Source organism: Daucus carota, chromosome 4, assembly GCF_001625215.2.
Source record: "Daucus carota subsp. sativus chromosome 4, DH1 v3.0, whole genome shotgun sequence".
NCBI classification, from domain to species: Eukaryota; Viridiplantae; Streptophyta; class Magnoliopsida; order Apiales; family Apiaceae; genus Daucus; species Daucus carota.
This window is the reverse complement of record NC_030384.2, coordinates 26,795,560-26,816,537: the sequence shown is the minus strand read 5'-3', so window position 1 is coordinate 26,816,537 and position 20,978 is coordinate 26,795,560. Positions and strand designations below refer to the sequence as shown.

At 34.8% G+C, this 20,978-nt stretch overlaps 2 protein-coding genes across 7 annotated transcripts; both read left to right on the top strand.

The window, feature by feature from the left end:
* The first annotated feature begins 1,604 nt into the window (after positions 1-1,604).
* Positions 1,605-9,391, top strand: LOC108217593 (receptor-like serine/threonine-protein kinase NCRK). 5 transcript variants are annotated; one of them, XM_017390431.2, is made up of 10 exons: positions 1,605-1,752; positions 3,763-3,893; positions 4,152-4,271; positions 4,839-4,958; positions 5,841-6,113; positions 6,903-7,144; positions 7,237-7,533; positions 7,865-8,098; positions 8,437-8,670; positions 8,955-9,391. In XM_017390431.2, exons 2-10 carry the CDS (start codon positions 3,824-3,826, stop codon positions 9,267-9,269), a joined length of 1,905 nt encoding a protein of 634 aa, XP_017245920.1. In that variant the 5' UTR covers positions 1,605-1,752; positions 3,763-3,823; the 3' UTR covers positions 9,270-9,391. The 5 variants fall into 5 exon arrangements, with proteins under 5 accessions (XP_017245920.1, XP_017245919.1, XP_063947187.1 ...); XM_017390430.2 differs by lacking the exon at positions 1,605-1,752 and adding an exon at positions 2,206-2,693; XM_064091117.1 differs by lacking the exon at positions 1,605-1,752 and adding an exon at positions 2,884-2,980.
* A 1,442-nt stretch (positions 9,392-10,833) lies between these two features.
* On the top strand, positions 10,834-16,255 carry LOC108219416 (protein CNGC15b-like). Of its 2 annotated transcripts, none has more exons than XM_017392862.2 (8): positions 10,834-11,091; positions 11,661-11,736; positions 11,890-12,442; positions 12,531-12,743; positions 13,407-13,699; positions 14,188-14,299; positions 14,479-14,715; positions 15,390-16,255. In XM_017392862.2, exons 2-8 carry the CDS (start codon positions 11,708-11,710, stop codon positions 16,080-16,082), a joined length of 2,130 nt encoding a protein of 709 aa, XP_017248351.1. In that variant the 5' UTR covers positions 10,834-11,091; positions 11,661-11,707; the 3' UTR covers positions 16,083-16,255. The 2 variants fall into 2 exon arrangements, with proteins under 2 accessions (XP_017248351.1, XP_017248352.1); XM_017392863.2 differs by having other exon boundaries at positions 10,951-11,091; positions 11,668-11,736.
* The last annotated feature ends 4,723 nt before the right edge of the window (positions 16,256-20,978 follow it).

Here is a 20,978-nt window from a genome sequence, read left to right as displayed (position 1 = left end):
CCCTTTCGATTGGTAAATAGTAAATACCCATTGAATTTCATGTCTCAACCCTGATTCTTTTGTAAAAAATTGATGAATTGAATATCTTTTTTAACAATTTTACAAAAATACACTCCGATAGTCTGCACTTGACCTCATGGATGTATGTAAATTACCTGATTAAAATGAATCTTTTATTTGTCACCTCTTCTTATCCGAAAAAAGTATGGTCACCTTACGTCGGTATATGTAACATTATTTATATTATATACTCCCTCTTCGTTAGCCTCATTTTCTATCGTGCTTACGTAAAAATTATTGTTCACATTATAGATATGATAAAATAAGTAAAAAGTTATGTTAATATAGTTAAATATATAATATAATATTTTAATAATAATCAATTTAATGTGAATGAATAAAATGAAATTTCTGATTATGTACAATATTAATGACAGAACGATCGAAACACGAACTACTGGGCCCCAACACCACCAAATAAGCAAACAAAAATGAGGGAAGCACCATCTGCATCTCTTCCCATCTCATCTACGTCATTTCTTAACCTGAAAAAGTAAGATTGTCCGAGCATCTCCAACCATCTAAAACCCTTGTTAAAAAGTGAGTTGACATACTTAAAATAAAAAAATTTAGCCAACAGCTCCAAAAACTCAACTCCAACCATCCTTAGCTGTTGTCTATAAATTTAGTCAACCTCCTATGGATGACTAAATTTGTCGAACCTCTACAGGTCTGTAAGAAAATCTGTAGGAAGATTGTACATCATTTATTACTATATTGAATTAATATATTCTATTTTAACAATTTAAATATTAATAGCATATCATTTTTAAATTATAGCCAACCACTATAGTCAATACCATTGAAGCAAAATATCCAATTTAGCCAACGATTATAGCCAACACTGTTGGAGATGGTACTAGATACATTAAAAATAATAATTTCTGGCAAAATGGACTCGTAGGCTCGTGATGGTTGAATCCATAGGCTCGTGGTGGTTGATATTTGTAAAAACTACTCCGTTCATCATGTTGCTCACGTTCACCTATTTTGAGATTTTTATAAAATATAATTTAATAATAATTTTTTAATTTATTTTTTCTAAATAAAAGTTTAAACGTCAAATTTTTATTCAGAATTTTTATAAAAAGAATACATTATAAAATTATAATTTATAAGAGTATCAAAATGGGTGAAAAAAGTAACGTAAAGAACTGGACGACGGAAGGAGTACTCTGTTACTCCCTCCATCCCATTTAATTGTATACGTTTCTTTTTAACTATTCGACACGCATTTCAACGCTCTTATAAAATATAGTTCCATTACTTATTTTTCAGATTTTCTTTTTCTGTATAAAAATAGAACATCCAAACTTTAATTCAGAAAAAGAAAATTTTAAAAATAAATTACACAACTATACTTTACAGGAGCATTAAAGTCCGTGCCGCGTCCCCGTCCCCCAATATATACAATTCAGGGGGACGGAGGGAGTATATCCTTAATATTTGAATACATATTCGGCCACAGTGGAAATGCGGCATAAATATGTGTGTCCGCTTGTGTGTTGATTTTCGTGATCCATGACAGTAATACTATAATACTACTCCGTACTAGTTCAATTCGGCTTGTGTTGAAAATTTTGTACTTTTGAAATACTGTCTCACTCTCTTCTTCTACTTGTCGAGCTTCTCGTTTCCAAAGGAATTTACTCGAGGAGCTCCTCAGATTACTCCATCTTCATTCACAAGGAGGTACCAACACTTAACCACTGATTACTTCCTTCTCTCTTCTGTCCTTTAACTTCTACATTCAAATATTCCTATTGCTTTTCTCATCCACCATCCACGATATATATTCCTGACTCGTTTATATTTAGTCACTATTATTAATATCGTGAGGACTTTCGTTTCCTTTGTAGTTTAAAATGGTGACCACGCATTATCTTTTGAAGATTACTGCTTGTGTAATAGTTATATTTGATGGACCACCACACACATAGTTATTTACATTTGCATACTATCTGTCATTTTTCTGTAGCAATTTCACCAAATATAGATAGTTAGATACTGTTTATTATGATGCTACCAAATTTATAATCTATGATATATTGCTTGGAATGATTATGCACTTATTCTATTCATTTGGTGAATCAATACCTTAACTCGAAGGAAACGAAATAACACCAACTTAGATGCTAATGAGTGATGACACAGTGAAGATGAAAGTCATTTACTAGTGTTTACTGTTTTATTCTAAGAAAATGTAGGAAGCTAATTTGCGGAGATTTATATTGAGGATGGGTTTTTAATTTTATAGTTTTGTAGTATTTGGTTTGCTTGATTGTGGTACTGCTCAGTTAGTTCATCTGGTCTGTTCTTTGATAAAACAGTGAATTTTAAAGTGGTGTATGGTGGGGTGGGGCTGAGATTTCTCATTTAAGCAACAAGTTCTTTGTTAAATACTAGTTCATTCACATACACACTATTGCTCTTCATACTTTTTGGCCTTTTTTGGTTGATGGGTATGCCCAATTTTGCTTCCTACTTAAATCTATCCTGATGGTCATTGCTTCGGACATTTTGAATGCCTGTCTAATATCTGCATTCAAGCAGGAAGTTTTTAATCTGAATTCTCCTCAAGTGTAGTTTTGGAGCAACTTTGGTCCATTACCCTATTGAATCAGCCTTCACATGTAAATTACATCAACTCGGGTTTCTCCTTTCATGTTTTCTTATGCAGTATTTCACGGATACAAATTGATTTAGAAGGGCATGATTAGCTAAAGATGAGTTTGTTTTTCCTCTTTTATTTTGTTTGTTGCGACCATTCATCCTAAAATTTAGTACTTATACTTTTTAGTTTTTTTGACAAGTAGACTTATGCTTTTTTTGTTTTTGATATTTGGAACAGTTGAAATAGGCCTGTCAGCCGCTTAGCATTATTTTACACTTCCTACCAAGTCAATGCTATGGGTGACAAGTTAGTTGTTGTTTTGATGTTAAAATAGTTAACTGATTCAGTTTTCTAACCTAAATCCTCAACTTATAATATTTGGAAATTCTGAGGCACTTGTGTTTTCCAGAACATACTAAACTTTGAAGACACTTAACATCTACAATCTTAGAAATGTCAACAGTTTGTTAATCAACCAAATACTTAATTACTTTTCCATATATGCTACTTTGCTATTTTTCTCATCTGAGTTAGATCTTTCTATTTTCTTGCATCATCAGTATGGTTCGATACTTTGATTTATGGAATTTGTTATAGGCTGCTTTTAGCATGTAAAGAATTTTATCAGCTGTGGTTATGTTTACAGTTCAGCAAACTTTATAATGATTTTTTGAAATATCCCCATCCTCTTATTTAAGTCATGTCTGTTTCAAAAGACATGGAAAACTTATTTAAGTCATGTCTGTTTCTAAAGACATGGAAAATGTATCAGTATTTTGGACATTCTATCAAAAGAGCAGAATTCTATAAGATAACAAGATAGATTGCTGGAAATCTAGATTATATAACTGGTCTCTGTGGCAAATAAATTCGTTATCACATTGAATTGAAATATAGGATGTATATGCAATGTTTGTAACGTGACACATTTCTTCTGTTTCATTACTCTATGATTCAAGTTATCTAATATACTAGGGGTTTTATTTTACAACAGTGAGTATGCTAAATTATCCAACACTCCAAGAGTTCAAGATGTGGTGATATATATGCACTGCATCATGAGCTAATGAGTCTTCTTACTGTTGTAGGCTTGTGGTATCAGCTTATGCAAGACCTCTGATAGCATGCCTTGCCAGGTTGTTGTTCTGGATGAAGTCACAAATGAAAGCTGCTCTTGCCTGTGTTATTAGCTTCATTTGGATTCAATATAGTCTGTGTGGTCAGTCTCAACTCCTTGTACTATGTCTAGGAATTCAGTCTATTATCGGTGCTAGAAGCAAAATTCTAGTTATGAACCTGCTACTTAATAGTATATATTTTTAGAAAATTTCTCCATATAAACTATATAATTGAAAAGCTTTAGTTCAAGTAAGATCGTGTTCATTATTATTTGTGAATCTTTCATACATGGATGGGATGAGAAGTAGCTCTTTCTTGATTGAAAGTAAAAAAACTTACTCTTCTGTATATGTGGCAGATGTACTTCCTGATTCATCAAGTGGAAACAAGTGGACATGTACTTGTTTTTCTGCCTATGGAGGAAACCAGAGTGCTGCTCATATACCAAGCTGTGCTTCATCATGCAATTGCAGTTACGGTAAAGTGTTTCATGTTAGTATACTGTTCAATTGGTTTCTTATTACATTCTATTTAGGAAATATAAAGCCCATGGCGGTCTAAAAGCACCAATATGCGAAGAAATTATTTGCGATATTAATAAGAAGATAGAAACTGAAAATACGATCATGTAGCTCGTTATTAGCAGCTTTAAGAAGCAAGGCTCTGTTGTTTTGTAAAGCCCCTCATTAAACTCTGAAATATCAATATTTGCGACAATTGAATATGATACTTGCACAATTAGTTCCAACTGTAAAGTTTGGGATTGTGAAATATCACAATGGATTGACGTGCTTGGTCTATTTAGCTTATTCACTCTTTATCCTAAACATATCTTATCTGTATATACAGATATCTGAAGTAGCTACTGATGAGGGTTCATGTTTTTATTATTACATGTCTGACTGCAATAGATCAGTTCCTCCAGTTTTAATTAAGTTAGGATGCTTTCTTGGATTTCTCATGTAGATGTTTAAGTGGACAGGGATATATATCACGGTCCAACATATGTTTGTTTGTTTGATGTGCCTGCATGACATTTTTGCAGCCACAAAAAGATCAGAAGGATATAAATGGGTATGCCTATGCACTTGGGATGAATTACCTAGAATGTCCACAGATGCTGATCATGGCACTGAATGCTTCACGTCCTGCAATTGCAAGTCAGGTATATGTCTTTTATCATATAGAAGAATTAGTGCCAAACAGTGTTATTCTTCCTTGTGTCAACAGTGACCATTTTTCCGCATCGGGATATTGCTCATTACTGCATGCATTATCTACTTATATTCATTGAAAAAGTAGTCCCTTATCGCTTAAAAAAATAAATTACGTGCTTTCTTTCTGTAACCTTATGCTAAGTAAAGGGTTTATTAGATTTCCGGGAGAATGAGCTCGGTTAACTGGAATCGGAACCTCAAACTCGTGTGTTGTTGTTTGGATTAGCAGTTTTTTTGTGTGGGATGGAAAATTCATTCCCTCTTGGTGGGTAAAACATTCATTCCGCACCACTTAGGATACCCATTCCTAATACCCCTATTTCCATACCCCTCAGTTCCATTCCCCCACCAACCAAACTCCCCCTCAGTAATTCATTTACCAATTGAATCATTTAGTTCAAGGTGTATTGGCTATTTGAATTGCTCATTTAGCTGCAACGGAGGGTAAGAATCCTCTTCTTTGTTGATAAAGAAGCTTTGTTTGTTTTTAATAAACAACACTAAATGGCCCTTTCGATACTATCAGAACCAAATTTTTAAGACAAGGTGACTACTTTTGAAAGGAATTTAGCTGCACCTATCACTAGGGCCGTTTAGATTCAGCCCTAAAGTTATAAACAAATGCGCACTCTAGTTCTGTCAGTATAGCCCTTTATGAAACCATCATGTGCTTCTTCTGTTCGCTTTGTCACACTTGCAATATAGCTTTGAAATATATAAATCACATTGTAGTCTTGACATGGAGTGACTAGTCCTATTATTATCATGTTATGATTTTATCAATAAATTTGCACTTTTTTCAATTTATGTAACTTGTTGTTTCTCAACAGGATCTACTGGTGGGGCAGTTCCCACGGAAAAACGAGAGTCCAGCAAATTTCTTGTGCTTATTCTCTTGTTTTCTGTTGTTGTGACGGCCCTCGTCTTTGTTGGTTTATTTGTATGTTACGTCTATCACAGAGACAAATATCCTTTTTCACAACATCTATCCTTATCCGACAAAGGAACAAGTTACAACAGTGCATCCCACCTAATAAGCCATAATGCAACTTCACTGCCAGAATTTAAAGTCTACATAAGCTCACCTGCCACTCGTAATACCGGTACGACTGGAATTTATATGTCTTTGTTTGCATGTTGTAGGTTGGACAATACTGTTATAATATTTTACTATACATAAGCTCTCCCGCTAACCCTATTACAGGTAATATGAGCATCATTTTGAGCACACCCAGATTAACCTTTTAGAGTGTTTTATAAATGCAAGCTATTAGATTTTACCATTTTTCCCCTATAAAAATAGCAAGAAAAATGGTAGTTTGTAGTGTCCACCATGTATCTTTGCCATGATCTTCTTAAATCTCTTTTGCAAGTTTAGCTCATTACTTCCGTATTCACTGTAATTTAATGATAATCTGTACAAAAAGTTATTTCATTTTAATTACACCTTATAATCTGTTAAAGTTCGTCTTCGTTGTACACAGAATGTCTACACCAGTCAGTTCTTTTCCTTGCAAGGTGAGTTGGCTGAAAGGATTTTGATATAAATTAGAAAGAGCAAGAAAGAAGTTCATACAGTGGAGTGAATTTGTGACTGTAGTCATGGATACAGGGTATACAGCTATGACCGGACCTAGTACTACCTTCATAAGTATACGGGCCATATGCAATTCTTATGTCAAATTCTGCTTGATTTGCTGCTTGCCTGCTTCTGATTATAGCATTGGTTTTATCGTCTTCCGGCTGTCCTATATGCTCTTTGATTTGTATGCTTTCTCTTTTCTGTGCGTTTGGTTATGGCAATAAGTGTATAATTTCTTGTAACTGCAGATCTCCTTCACTTAATATTGTGTAGATATTAATAGTGTTCCATGATCTCACATGTTCTGCAGGATGCTTTCAGAAGACTTCACTCTTGTTCAGGAACAGAACAGAAGTAATATACGGAACACTTGTACGATTTTCATACTCTGAGTTGGAAAAAGCAACAAACAAATTCTCCAGCTCTAATTTGATAGGAATCGGGGGGAGCAGCCACGTGTATCTGGGCCACCTCAAAGATGGTACTGAATTTGCAATTAAACGAATGAAAGCCGAGCGAGAGATAGGCGTTGAGAATGATTTTATGACGGAGGTATTTTCTTAATTACCAAAATATGCCATATAGCTTCCTAGGACTATACCTGTTAAAGATGTGAAAACTTTAATACAATTGCAATTATGTAGATTGAACTTATCTCGCGACTTCATCACCGCCATGTAGTACATTTGCTTGGCTTCTGCTTAGAAAACCAAGGAAAACATATGGAGAGGCTACTGATATTTGAGTACATGCTGAAAGGTAATCTAAGAGAACGCCTGGATGAGGCTACAGAAGAGTTCCTTGACTGGAGAACCAGGGTTTGTATTGCACTTGGAGCTGCGAAAGGTTTAGAGTATCTCCATGAAGCAGCTGCCCCGAGAATTATGCACAGAGATGTCAAATCTACTAACATCTTACTGGACGAGAAATGGAGAGCTAAGGTAGGGTGATATGGAACTGATTCTGGAAAATGATGAACATATTCAATTCCAGTAGATAAAATATATGTTATGATGTTGACTATAGGTAAGTTGGTATAAGAACAGCTAGATGTAATTTCTATGGTAGCTTTTTTTAGCTACAGTTCAAAGACGAATGGAACAAGATGGTAAGTGTTATTTAGTTTACCGTTGCTCCTTCAATTTCTGCACCCTCAGTTCAGATAATAAGAAATTATTATTTGTAAATTGCTAACTACCAAGTGGAATTTTTAGCAAAGATAATTACATCTAGAAGCTATTTCTAGTTAAATAGTTTATTATTATTCTGCAGATTAGCGACTTAGGTATGGCTAAGCGCTTGAGAAATGATGGCCTATCAAGCCCTTCAAGTTCTCCAGCTAGAATGCAGGGGACTTTTGGCTATTTTGCACCTGAGTATGCTATGGCTGGAAGAGGTTCTCTGAAGTCAGATGTTTTTAGTTTTGGAGTAGTTCTTCTCGAATTAATCACTGGCCGGCAGCCTATTCAAAAGTCAGCTGGAAAGGAAGAAAGTCTTGTCATTTGGGTATGTATGCTCATCCACATGCTTTATACCAAATTGGTGTCGTCATTTAAACATGTAAACGATAAAAAACTTTGCCAGTCTATTGTTAATGTGATACTTGGTCATGGTTATATTGATATGATTGTCAAGTAAAAGTCCAATATTGACCACCATGTCGGTGGAAAAACATGAGCCCCGGAGAAATTTCAAGTGTATGAAAGTAGAATGTTGTATGCGGTCGATAACTACTTCTAAATTACAAATTATGGGAGCTTAGTTTTTTCACCTAATTCCAGACCCTCATTATCTGATTACATCTGGTGATTATAGAGTTGGCTCCAATTTCTACCTTATTTCAGGCTACTTTGCGGTTGCTAGATAGAGAGAGAGTACTTTTGGAGTTTCCGGACCCAAAACTACAAGGGAATTACCCAGCGGAAGAGATACAGATAATGGCATATTTAGCAAAAGAATGCCTGTTATTGGACCCTGATTCTCGACCAAGCATGAGTGAAGTTGTTCAAATCCTATCAAGTATTGTCTCCGGAAAAAGTGGTGGGAGAAACTTTTCTTTTAATCATATTCAACCACAGGTAAGAAATATTTTCAAATTTCAAAAACTAATTTGCATGCTCAGACTATGTCTGCCTCTGTTCCATTTTATCCGTCTTTACTTCTCACCCCCAAGAATCGGAAAGGTCTAAATTCCTCCATCACCTTCAAATACCTCCTGGAGAACGCGCAACATTGAAGGAAAAGTCTATATCATTAATACCATTTCACATACTTATGTTCCTCTTGGATTTTTTGAACTGATCTATGCACTTGCACGCCTTAGACACTTCAAGACTTAAAAAACTGAATTATCTTTGTGCAGAGCTCATCAACTCCTGCTATAGAGAATGAACCTGACATCGAGATGCCTGTCAAACAGACTCAAATTTCTACCGAGGCTGAGGAGCTCAGGCGTTTCACATCCGATCAATCTCCACCTCCTCGATGCTCCCTCCCCTCGGAGAAAAATGTGAAGAAACACCTCCTCCATACAAGCACAAGAAATATCTCTTCTGAAGCTGAAGAAGCAGTGGACATAGTTGAACCTCAGTTTGAATCCTTCAGTGTTGCACATTCGAGTGAAACTTTAGAGTTACATGTATCTAGTAGGCAAAAACAACTGCTTCGGACACAGTAAACAAGTTCAGTACAGAAGAATTGAGACAAAGTACTATATTTCAGTTCATAATCAGATTAACAAATTATGTATTTACTTGTTTAACTAAAAACATTAGCTTAACAATGTTGTAATTTTTTTGATGTAGTACTTTTCCAACCAATCTTTCTAAAAGTAAACTGAATATTATATTCACATGCACTGGATAATGGGACCACCTCATTACCACAACAATTCCAGATTTGAATTTATAAATTTGAAAATAATATAGAAAAATAAAATAATGGACACCAAATTAAATTTAGGTACAAAATTAGGGACATTTAAACAGGTAAATCAATCTGAGGATTGTGTGTCAATTGAAATTATAAGTGCATTTTGAAATGCACCATCCATGTCCGGTGGCAAGCCCACAGAGCTTTAACTGCATCCTAACTGGGTTGGGCCCCTTCTTTTCTGGCTTAGGTGGTACGGTCCGAATGTCAAGAAGAGGATAATATTCTTTTATTTTTTTTAAATAGAATATCACTTATTAAAATCATATTATATTTTTAATATTCTCAGAGTTTAAAATTTGAATGTACTATGCTTCTGAGTCATCATAATTATATATAATTTTTAATATTATTCTACTAAAGTTTTGTGCTGGTCTAATATCTCCTGCTATGTTATGGGTCTATCTTTGAGTGATATTCACTGTTGTTGTGAATATTAATAAAAAAAGTAATAGTTTAAAAATTATATAGTTATTTAATAATATTTGTAATATTAACATGCTTTTGGGTGTAATATAACAAGATAATATTTTATAAAGTTTGGCATTGTAATTTGTGATAGATTCTCGTAAAAATCAAAAAATGATTTTCTCAAAATAGGGATCCGCTTTCTCTGTCTCATTTTCGAATGAAAAGTTAATATCCTTAAAAAATCTTTTAAGATGAGTCATCTACTTTTTGTTTAGATGGAAGAATTGTAACGGTGAAGTTTTTTTTTATGCGGGATTCAGCATTCACGTACTAAAAAATCTGCTTTAAAATTTATAAAACAACTTTTTATATTTTTCTAAATATGCTAATATTATTGTTATCGAACATCAACACCAGGTATAATCATTTTATATTCTCGATACTCAATATTATGGGAATTTGACTTGAAAATAATTTTCCCAAAGAAAATTCAGCTGAAAAGAAGAGCAAGAGAAAAGGGGCAAAAGCGAAAAAGAAAAGAAAAGGGTCTGAACTGAAAAGGAAAGTTAAGGTAAAGACAAAACAACATGCATGTGTCAAGATACCGCAGGTTAATACAACTGCATATACTATCTGCTAGTCAACTCAACTCCTCGGATCTTTACAAACACCCCCTTCTCTTTCTTTTTTATTTATTTTTTTAGTTTAGTGACCATCAAAAAAATAATCAAATATATTTACTCAACAACATTTTCCACCCCATACACAACCTTCTCTTGCCTGTACTGAGATTTTCCTGGCTCTAATAATATATGTACACAAGCAAACAAAACATAATTATAGCTTTAGATTCAGATATGGCAGATCATACGTGAAGTCTTTGTGTACACATTTAAAGTGTGTCATACTCTAAATTAATTGGATGCACCTCCCTCATTTTGGGATATCTAGCTGTATTATTTTTCTGTTTCTTTTGTTTCTTCCTTTTTCTTTTGCTTCTTTTGGTATAAAAACAACTGATTTGAAGACCCTTTTGGAAATTTTGATTTTGAGAAGTTTGTTTGTTCACAAGAGTTGTATAGAGCAAGAAAATTCTGGGTTTTTTTGTTTCTTCAGTGTTGGCATGGAGGACCCTGAAAAGATTGCTTTTTAACTTGGTATGTTTCACTTTTCTTCAAATCAGTTTTTATTTTAATTTTTGGTTTGGTTTAGTACTTGCAGCTCAGCCTAGTTGTTGATGCTTTTTGTGTGTGTGAATTTCTAGGATTTTATTGTTCAATCTGTTGATAGTGATTTTTAAGGCATCATTTTCACAAATAAAATAGGACCAGACCTGACTTTTGGATTATGGGGTCATAGAGTTGACAAATAAAATTTTAAAATTTCAGTGAAGCATGAATCTTGACTGGTTCTTGTTCAACTGGAAATTGCAAATCTTACTACTACTTCTACTACTAATTTGGTTCTTGTTTGCTCCATATGCATAAGAATTGATAGCTAAGAAATAGGAGTATTCCAAAGGAGGAGTCACATGTTTGACCTCAACTTTGGGTCTTAAAAGGAGAGAAACTATTTATTGCTTTGATTTCAACTTGTTACTTATTTTCCACTGCTTCACATGAATCCTGGTTCAGGAAATCATCCTTAGTTGCTGTCAAGATTTCAATACATGTCTCTTTTCTTTAGTTGATAGTCTGATGTCACAAGATTTGTGGTTTTTCTTAAGACTGCAGATTAGAGATTTTGATAGAAGAGCAAATTGAGTTAGCAGCCATGGCTTATGGCAATTCGAGATCCGTAAGGTATGTCCTAAACTGCATTTCTTCCTGTTTCTGGTTTCTAATGGTATTCAAAAATTGTTGTTTTTTACTACTTTCTTGTTATAACTACAGCCAACTAAAATTTCAAAGTGTGATGAAAATGATTATGGAACTTCACTTTGTTATTGATTTTAGATTTCAAGATGACCCTGAATTTGCGAAGCTTCCAGTGGTAAATGGAGATAATGTTATTAAGGTGAAATTCAAGATTGATGGAACACAATTTGCAGAATCAACTTCTCAGAGGGGTGAGAGGGAGACTGGACGCAGGGGAAGATCCTTGAAAGCTAAAGTACTATCAAGAGTCTTTTCGGAGGACTATGAGAGGGTAAAGAAGAAGATTTTGGATCCTCGAGGTCCAATCATTCATAGATGGAACAAATATTTTTTAGTAGCATGTTTAGTTTCTTTGTTCGTGGACCCCCTGTTCTTTTATTTGCCGGTGGTCAAGGACAACCTTTGCATTGATATTGGGACAACCCTTGAAGTGATTCTTACTATTGTAAGGTCAATTACAGATGCCTTTTACATGATTCAGATTTTTGTAAGGTTTCGTACAGCTTATGTAGCACCTTCTTCCCGTGTCTTTGGGAGAGGAGAACTGGTAATAGATTCTTCAAAGATAGCTGAGAAGTATTTACATAAAGATTTTTGGATTGATTTGATTGCTGCACTTCCCCTTCCTCAGGTATGTTAATATAAGTGATGCCATATCATATTTGCTCGGTTCCTCTGAAGCTACAGCTTTATATATTTTCTGTTTTGGCTTTCATCAGGTGTTAATATGGATTGTTATACCAAGTTTGAGGGGTTCAACCATGGCAAACACAAGAAATGTCCTTAGATTCATTATCATTTTCCAGTACCTCCCCAGACTATTTCTTATATTTCCACTATCGGCACAGATTGTCAAGGCCACTGGCGTTGTGACAGAAACAGCATGGGCAGGAGCTGCCTACAACTTGATGCTCTACATGTTAGCAAGTCATGTAAGTACACCAATACCTTTTCATTCCTTCAGCATACATATATTATCAATGTTGCATGGGGTACATCGTACATTGTTTTGTAGTTTAGTTATGTTTTATTTTCAGACCCTACCCTTATTTCAGTGAGGTCAGCTGGATTTTGATATGATCAACTTTTGGTTTAGATTTCATGTGGTCTATTGCATCATCTCTTAGGTCTTAGTGGGAAGTTTACAATTCTCATTCTATTCGCTTGAGTCAAAGATGTACAGGATGTTGTTTATCTTGTCATATTAAATTAGAACTTGTTTTGATGATCGAGTATTACTGGTAAAAAAATCTGTGTGCTTCAAGCCTTCAACAGACGTAATAATTCATACTCCCCGAGCTGTTGTGGTTAAGGAATCGTAATGGAAATTAGTAGTTTATTGCTACGCACTCTTATTTAGTATCTTGATCTTATTTTGGCCTGTATATATATCAGAATGAATTTTACAACCAGTGTGCTTCAACAGACGTGATAATTTATACTCCCCGAGCTGCTGTGGTTAAGGAATCGTAATGGAAATTAGTAGTTTATTACTATGCACTCTTATTTAGTATCTTGATCTTATTTTGGCCTGTATGTATATCAGAATGAATTTCACAACCAGTCCATCCTCATTGACTTATTCTCCAATGTAGGTTTTAGGAGCTTGCTGGTATCTTCTATCAATCGAGAGGCAGGAAGCATGTTGGAGAAGCTTTTGTGATATTGAGGGATCATCATGTAAACATGAATACTTTGACTGCTGGAAGGTTACTGACCCTGTTAGAAGCAACTGGTTCAAGTCCAGCAATATCACAACAAAATGCAATTCAAATGCCGACTCCTATCCGTTTGGTATCTATGGCGATGCTTTGACCTCTGATGTTACATCCTCGCCGTTCTTTAACAAGTATTTTTATTGTCTATGGTGGGGATTAAAGAACCTAAGGTAAGATATCAGCTCACACTCTCATATATACTAAGCTTGTTAATATTGTACAAATACTTGATCTAGCATAGAACCTTAATCTTCAATCTTCAGCAGTTCATTTTTTCCCAATCTCAATGTCATACTGTCATCAAAGTAACTGTATGAACACTTATATTATAATCTAAAGATATGATAAATATAAATTGAATGATGTTTTAGCAAATCAATTTTGTGTAAATGTATTGGTCATGCCAGGAACTGGAATGACAAGGAGTAGATTGTTGAGAGTTTTTACTGTATTTGTCAAAATATACTCTGGAGAACTGATTAGTTATAATGTATAAATGCTTTTCTTCGCAGTTTTGTATGTTGTTAGTCTCTTAAAGGTGAATATTAGAGGCGTCCTTTTGAACTAAATTGAGGACATATAATATTGATTTAATGCATTATATATGCTTCATATTGCTTCTGCTTCACCACTAGCAAACTTTGGTAATCATGTGCAGTTCTCTCGGGCAAAATCTCGGAACAACCACTTATGTGGGAGAAATAAGTTTTGCTATTGTCATTGCAGTTATGGGATTAGTTCTCTTTGCATTGCTCATTGGAAATATGCAAGTAAGTTTATTTGATGGTATCAATTGGCTATTGACCCTTTTTCCACAATTCATACTGTTATAATTATAACTTCATTATTACTTCTGGCATGTTTAAATCTGATGGTCAGGCCTGTCATACGTTCACTTATCAAGGTTTGACTTTAATATTTTACCATAACTTGTGCAAACTTACTGCAGACATATCTCCAATCAACCACAGTTCGATTAGAAGAATGGAGAATTAAGAGAACAGATACAGAACAATGGATGCATCACAGACAACTTCCTCAAGAACTAAGGCAAGCAGTTAGAAAATACGACCAATATAAGTGGGTTGCTACTAGAGGGGTTAATGAAGAAGCTCTTCTGAAAGGTCTTCCACTGGATCTGCGGAGAGATATAAAGCGACACCTTTGTTATGATCTAGTTCGACGGGTAAAAAAAGAGCTCTTAAATTCTGGTTCTTATTTTATTTCCACAATAGAAAAGATATATTTGCTGGATCCTCAATATATTGTTTTGGTCTTTAGAAAGAACCTAATGCAATTTTGACATACAGAACATTAGTTGTCAATATATGTTTAGTTGCATTAATAATACTAAAAATTATCAATGTCTAATCGCACAAGGAACAAGAAAGTTACAAAATTATGCATAATTCTCTGAGACCCTAAATTATGAATGAGGATATATCCTTATACCAGGTTAGGTAAAACTGTAAAAGATTCATTACGCGATAGCAAAAAAGGAAAACTCACAAGATATGTTTTTTATTCTCTATTGCTTGTTCTTTGTAGGAATCATAGAATTTCCCAGATACAACTACAAATAATGTACTTAATGAATATTGTGTCTCTTCATGTATTATTTCCCTTCTCTTTCAGCAGGCTTTAAAATGTCTTCTTTTAACTATAGGATCTGTATCTAAAAGATCGATAGAAATGGAACCACCCCACTTGGCCTAAAATAAAATACGGTAAAAGAACCTTAGGTAGTCATGACATTCTGATGATGATAATCTTGGCAGTGAAGACTTTATTCGGAAATGAAATGTGCATTTTAGGTCTTATTAGTTTCTGATGTAGTAACTGTTTTTAATCAAATTGAAGGTTCCCCTATTTGATCAAATGGATGAACGAATGCTAGACGCTATATGTGAGAGGCTTAAACCTGCCTTGTGCACCGAGGGCACTTGCCTAGTGCGTGAGGGCGACCCTGTCAACGAAATGCTATTCATAATCCGAGGCAACCTTGATTCATACACCACAAATGGTGGTCGTACAGGCTTCTTCAATTCCTGCCGTATTGGTCCAGGTGATTTCTGCGGTGAAGAATTATTAACTTGGGCCCTTGATCCTCGGCCAAGTGTCATCCTCCCATCATCCACTCGTACAGTAAAAGCCATTTCTGAGGTTGAGGCCTTTGCACTCATTGCCGAGGACTTGAAGTTTGTGGCCTCCCAGTTCCGAAGACTGCACAGTAAACAACTCAGACACAAATTCAGATTCTACTCTCACCAGTGGCGAACATGGGGTGCATGCTTTTTACAAGCAGCATGGCGTCGATACAAAAAACGCAAGATTACTGCTGAGCTTAAAGCTAGAGAAAACCCTGCAGCAGCTCAGTCAGAAGCTTCAAGGGATAAAAAAGTGCCTTCACCGGGTTCTGGTTTCGCTTTATATGCAGCAAGGATGACAGCAAGCACTAGGAGAGGTGTAAATATACATCCTGGATCAAGTACTGGCGTTGTCAACTCATTGCAAAAGCCAGAAGAACCTGATTTCTCTGTAGACGAAGAATAAGTTGACAATGTGTGGTTTCCTTGTTCTTTATCTCTTTACATAGATGTATATGCGCTTCTTTGTTAGTTCTAAACCGGAGAGATTGAAACTTTTTATTATTTTCTTTCTTCAAATATTTATATCACAAGGTGATAGGAAAGATTTACAGATGTATAAACAGAAATTAAGTTGAACTTCCAGATTAAGTATGGAGTAGTGCTAGAAGTCCCGAATTGAATACCAAAGTTCCCGAATGATGTGCAGAAAGGTTTTTTTGTACTAGAACTTAAAAAAATGTTTAGTATAACCAAAAATGATTCCTCCTTGCAACTAAATAAGTTCTGCAGTTTAATTCAATAATCAATGTGAAGTGTTATTTGTAGAAAAATATTAGTGAAAATGATATGTGCATTGTTTATTTTGATTGACAAGAGTGAGAGTGTGACTGAATCTCTTCAGTCAAGCAGGAGGGCAATACTGGAGTCTGGAGATGATGTGCTTGGATGCAATATCACACAGTACAAGGTTTTGATACAAAAGTAAGTCAGAAACTACTTGATTTAACAACTTGCAAGTAAATTATATATCTGGGTTTCTGTGGTTCTTTTATTTGCAAGGAGATTTAAATGCAGTTCTCTTCTCTATTCAAACTTTGTGGTTTGAATAATTTTCTTTAGAGAGATTAGTAAGCTAATTCAATTAGGGATGATCGTGGTGCGGTTTTTACCTACACTACAACAGGAACCGTCAAGGCGCGGTTTTTAAAATTGAAAATCAAAATTGAACCGGTGATTACTGGTGCGGTTTCTGTTTACGATTGAAGTAGATTCAGTTTAAAATGGTGTGGTTCGTTTTTGAAACCAGACAAATAACATTTCTGTTACTACATGTAGCTAGCATAGAATAACAAAAAAGAAGAGAGATTCCATTAATACCGGGGAGAATAGTGAACAATAAGATGTGAATGAATGACTAAACAATGAATCTACACCAGTTATATACATTCCACAATCTGTAACTAACTATCTAACAAACTCATAGAGCTGGCACAGTTCGCATATGCTGAAGTGGCACAAAAAATCAGTTGGTTGTTCATGAATGGCAATATAGTGAGTGGTGATAAGATGTTGGTGAAGCTTTTGACGCACCAAATGACAATCAATCTCTATGTGCTTGGTGTGTTCATGAAAAACGAGATTGGATGCAATGTGTAACGCAGATTTGTTGTCACAAAAATGATTAATAAGCATGATAGACTTGAACTGCAATTCATGAAGAAGCGAGACAATCCATGTTTGCTCACAACATGTGTCTGCATCAACTAATGAACGGGAAGCAACATGCTCTTTTTTGCATTTCCAACTAATAACTGAGCTAGTCAAGGACTATCTTGTATTAGGGCTGCTAGCCCGGTCGGTGTCGCAGTAAGATCTAAGAGATAAAATTGCTACGGCGAATCCAATGATCTAGAAGTGAAGATGAAGTTTCAAGTTTCTGATACGATACATCCACAAAAACTAGCTTAAACTTTGAGGACAACACAATCTCCATTGAACAACTCCATTGATTGAAGTTTAATTCAATGAGCACAACAATAGTAATCTGCATTCTTTGATTATCAGACAAGTGTAAATAATACAGATGATGCACATCCAAGCTCAACAACGAAGACATAGTAGTAGATCCTAGTATTGTACGCAACCATAACAATCGTCAAATTTAGCGCAAAAGCAACTGAATAACAAGAGCATTCAATTAACAAAATGAACAACACTCGAACACACAATCAGTTGAGCAATCAACAAGATCAACTAATCAAATCGATCAATTGAACAACACAATTAAGTGATCAATCAAGATGAACAACGATCACGAGATAAACACAACGTCATGAACACAATGAGAGATCGAGCGTAATGGATCTGATACCATGTTGCTAATAATGATGAACAAGAAAGAAGAGAGATTTCATTATACAATAACTAAAATAAGAATGTGAATGAATGATTAACAACTGAATCTACAATAGCTATATACACTCCATAATCTGTGACTAACTCTTCAACAAACTCATACAGTTGACACAACTGGCATCTAATGAGATGACAAAGGTGGTGTTTTTTTTATTATAATCTCAGCTATAGCAATAAAGTCATCAAATTCCTTCGTTGGAACTGAAGTTTCTTGAATAGTATAATTATTAAAAAATATTATCGAACCATGATTATATTACATTTAATTTCAGACCCATAAAGTACTAATGGCTTCCGGACGGTTACTCAGCCTTCTTTTGATGACTAATTAATTGCGATCACAGTCTTCTCTGCCGTATATCAGTTTATTGAGAGTATTGGTATGCGTTATTAGTTTGGAAACCACTCAGATTTGTAATGTCAAATTGTGCAAGATCAGAATCAATTCAAGTGGTGGCCATTCGAAGAAGGAAAGAAAAGGCCATTACATATCAATTGATCATCACAGATGTTGGTTCATCGAAGGATTTGACAAGGTTTCACGCAGTTCCAAAATGCTTTTGGCATGACAATCGTATTCTTGTGCATAGATAAAGGAACATGGATGGATTACACAAGAAGTAATCAAGTTAATTGAAGAAAGTGTGCAGTGGCGATTTTTATCCGGTTAGAAATCTCCGTCTCAGATCATGGATCGACAAACAATACTGTTTAGGTAAGTCCCATGTGAATAAGGCCATGAGCTAAGGTATTATATTACAATTATATCACAAACAATTTTATTTCTTGTGCACTAAGCTGATGGTCTTTATAGAAACAGCATCAGCAGGGGCATGGTCTGCGTACATCTTACCCTCCTCAGACCCTGCTCTAAACGGGATATACTGAGTATGTTTGGTTTGGTTTGGTTTATTCAAATATAAACATGATTGATTATAAAAACTATAATATTTTAGTAAAATGGAATACTTACGGCGCACGATCAAAATAGCTAAAACATTCCAAATTTAGAATATTTAAACATAACATATTAGAGCATCTCCAACGGCGTTGGCTATAATAGTTGGCTAAATGAGACCTGTAAGACATTATATAGAATTTGCTGAACCTATAAGAGCATCTCCAACGGTGTTGGCTATAATCGTTGGCTAAATTGGACCTGTAAGACATTATGTAAAATTTGCTGAACCTGTAAGACACTTTGCTTCAATGGTATCGACTATATTGGTTGGCTATAATTTAAAAATAGTATGTTATTAATATTTTAAATTGTTGAAATAGAATATATCAGTTCAATATGGTAATAAATGATGTACAATCTTCCTACAGATTTTCTTACAGACCTGTAGAGGTTCGACAAATTTAGCCATCCATAGGAGGTTGGCTAAATTTATAGACAACAGGTGAGCATGGTTGGAGTTGAGTTTTTGGAGCTGTTGGCTAAATTTTTTTATTTTAAGTAAGCCAACTCACCTTTTAGCCAAGGGCTTTAGATGGTTGGAGATGCTCTAACACATTTTACTTCAACGATATTGGCTATATTGGTTGGCTATAATTTTAAAAAAAGTATGTTATTAATATTTTAGATTGTTAAAATAGAATATATCAGTTCAATATGGTAATAAATGATATGCAATATTCCTATAGATTTCTTACAGACTTGCAGAGGTTCGACAAATTTTGTCATCCATAGAAGGTTGGCTAAAATCAAAAACAACAGCTCGATATGGTTGGAGTATGAGTTTTTCGAGTTGTTGGCCAAATTTTTTTATTTTTAGTATGCAAACTCAGCTTTTAACTAGGTGCTTTCAATGATTTTGGAGATGCTCTTATTGCAAAAAGTTTACAATATTTAAATCGGTTTTTCTGTGGTGTGCCCATGGGCACACACTAAGCGCTAATTTTCATGAGTATGGTGCATTTTTATTGGTCCTCCAATCATAAATATGTTGGTTATTTTAGTGTAAATTGAATTAACTAGTTGATCAATGTAATCATAATATTACATCGAACAAGTCAGGAGAGTACGGAGTGTATGCTTAGTTCGAGTTTATTATGATTATTAGTGCTTATGAGGCATGTTCATTGGTATTAGACACATCTATTGGAAGAGAAGTGTCTATTGGCATTAGATTTATCCATTGACATTAGACACATCTATTGGGATAAGATGTGTTTATTGCCATTAGACAAATCTATTTGGTTGAAGGTGTGTCTATTGTCAAAAGACACATCCGTTGACATCTATATATAGATGTTGCATTGATCATTTCAAGAGATATGGTTCATTTGAAATACACAACAAAACACATTCTCTCTTCTTGCAGAATTTCTGATTTTATCCGATTGAATTATTTGGTGAACCACAAATAACTTCAATCTGAAAGTGTTCACACGACTTCAGAAAAATCCAAGTCACCACCAAATTATACAACAAAGATTGAAGTTATTATATTCTGAAGATGACGAACGGAGAATCTGCAAAAGACATGACAAGTAAGTTTGCAAAATTGGACAAGTTTGAGGGTCAAGATTTTCGAAGATGGCAAAAGAAGATGCATTTTTTGTTGACCACGCTAAAGGTTGTGTATGTTCTAAGTACTCCCATGCCCGAAGAGATTGAGAATGAAACTATTGAACAAACAAGGCAACGCTGCAAATGGGAAAACGATGACTACATCTGTCGCGGTCACATCCTAAACGGTATGTCTGATTCCCTTTTCGATGTATATCAAAATGTTGAGTCAGCGAAAGAATTGTGGGATTCTCTTGAATCCAAGTACATGGCAGAAGATGCTTCTAGTAAGAAGTTTCTTGTCAGTAATTTTATGAACTATAAAATGGTCGATTCTAGACCGGTGATGGAACAATACAATGAATTGTTAAGGATTCTGGGACAGTTTGTTCAACACAATTTGAAGATGGATGAATCTATCTCTGTTTA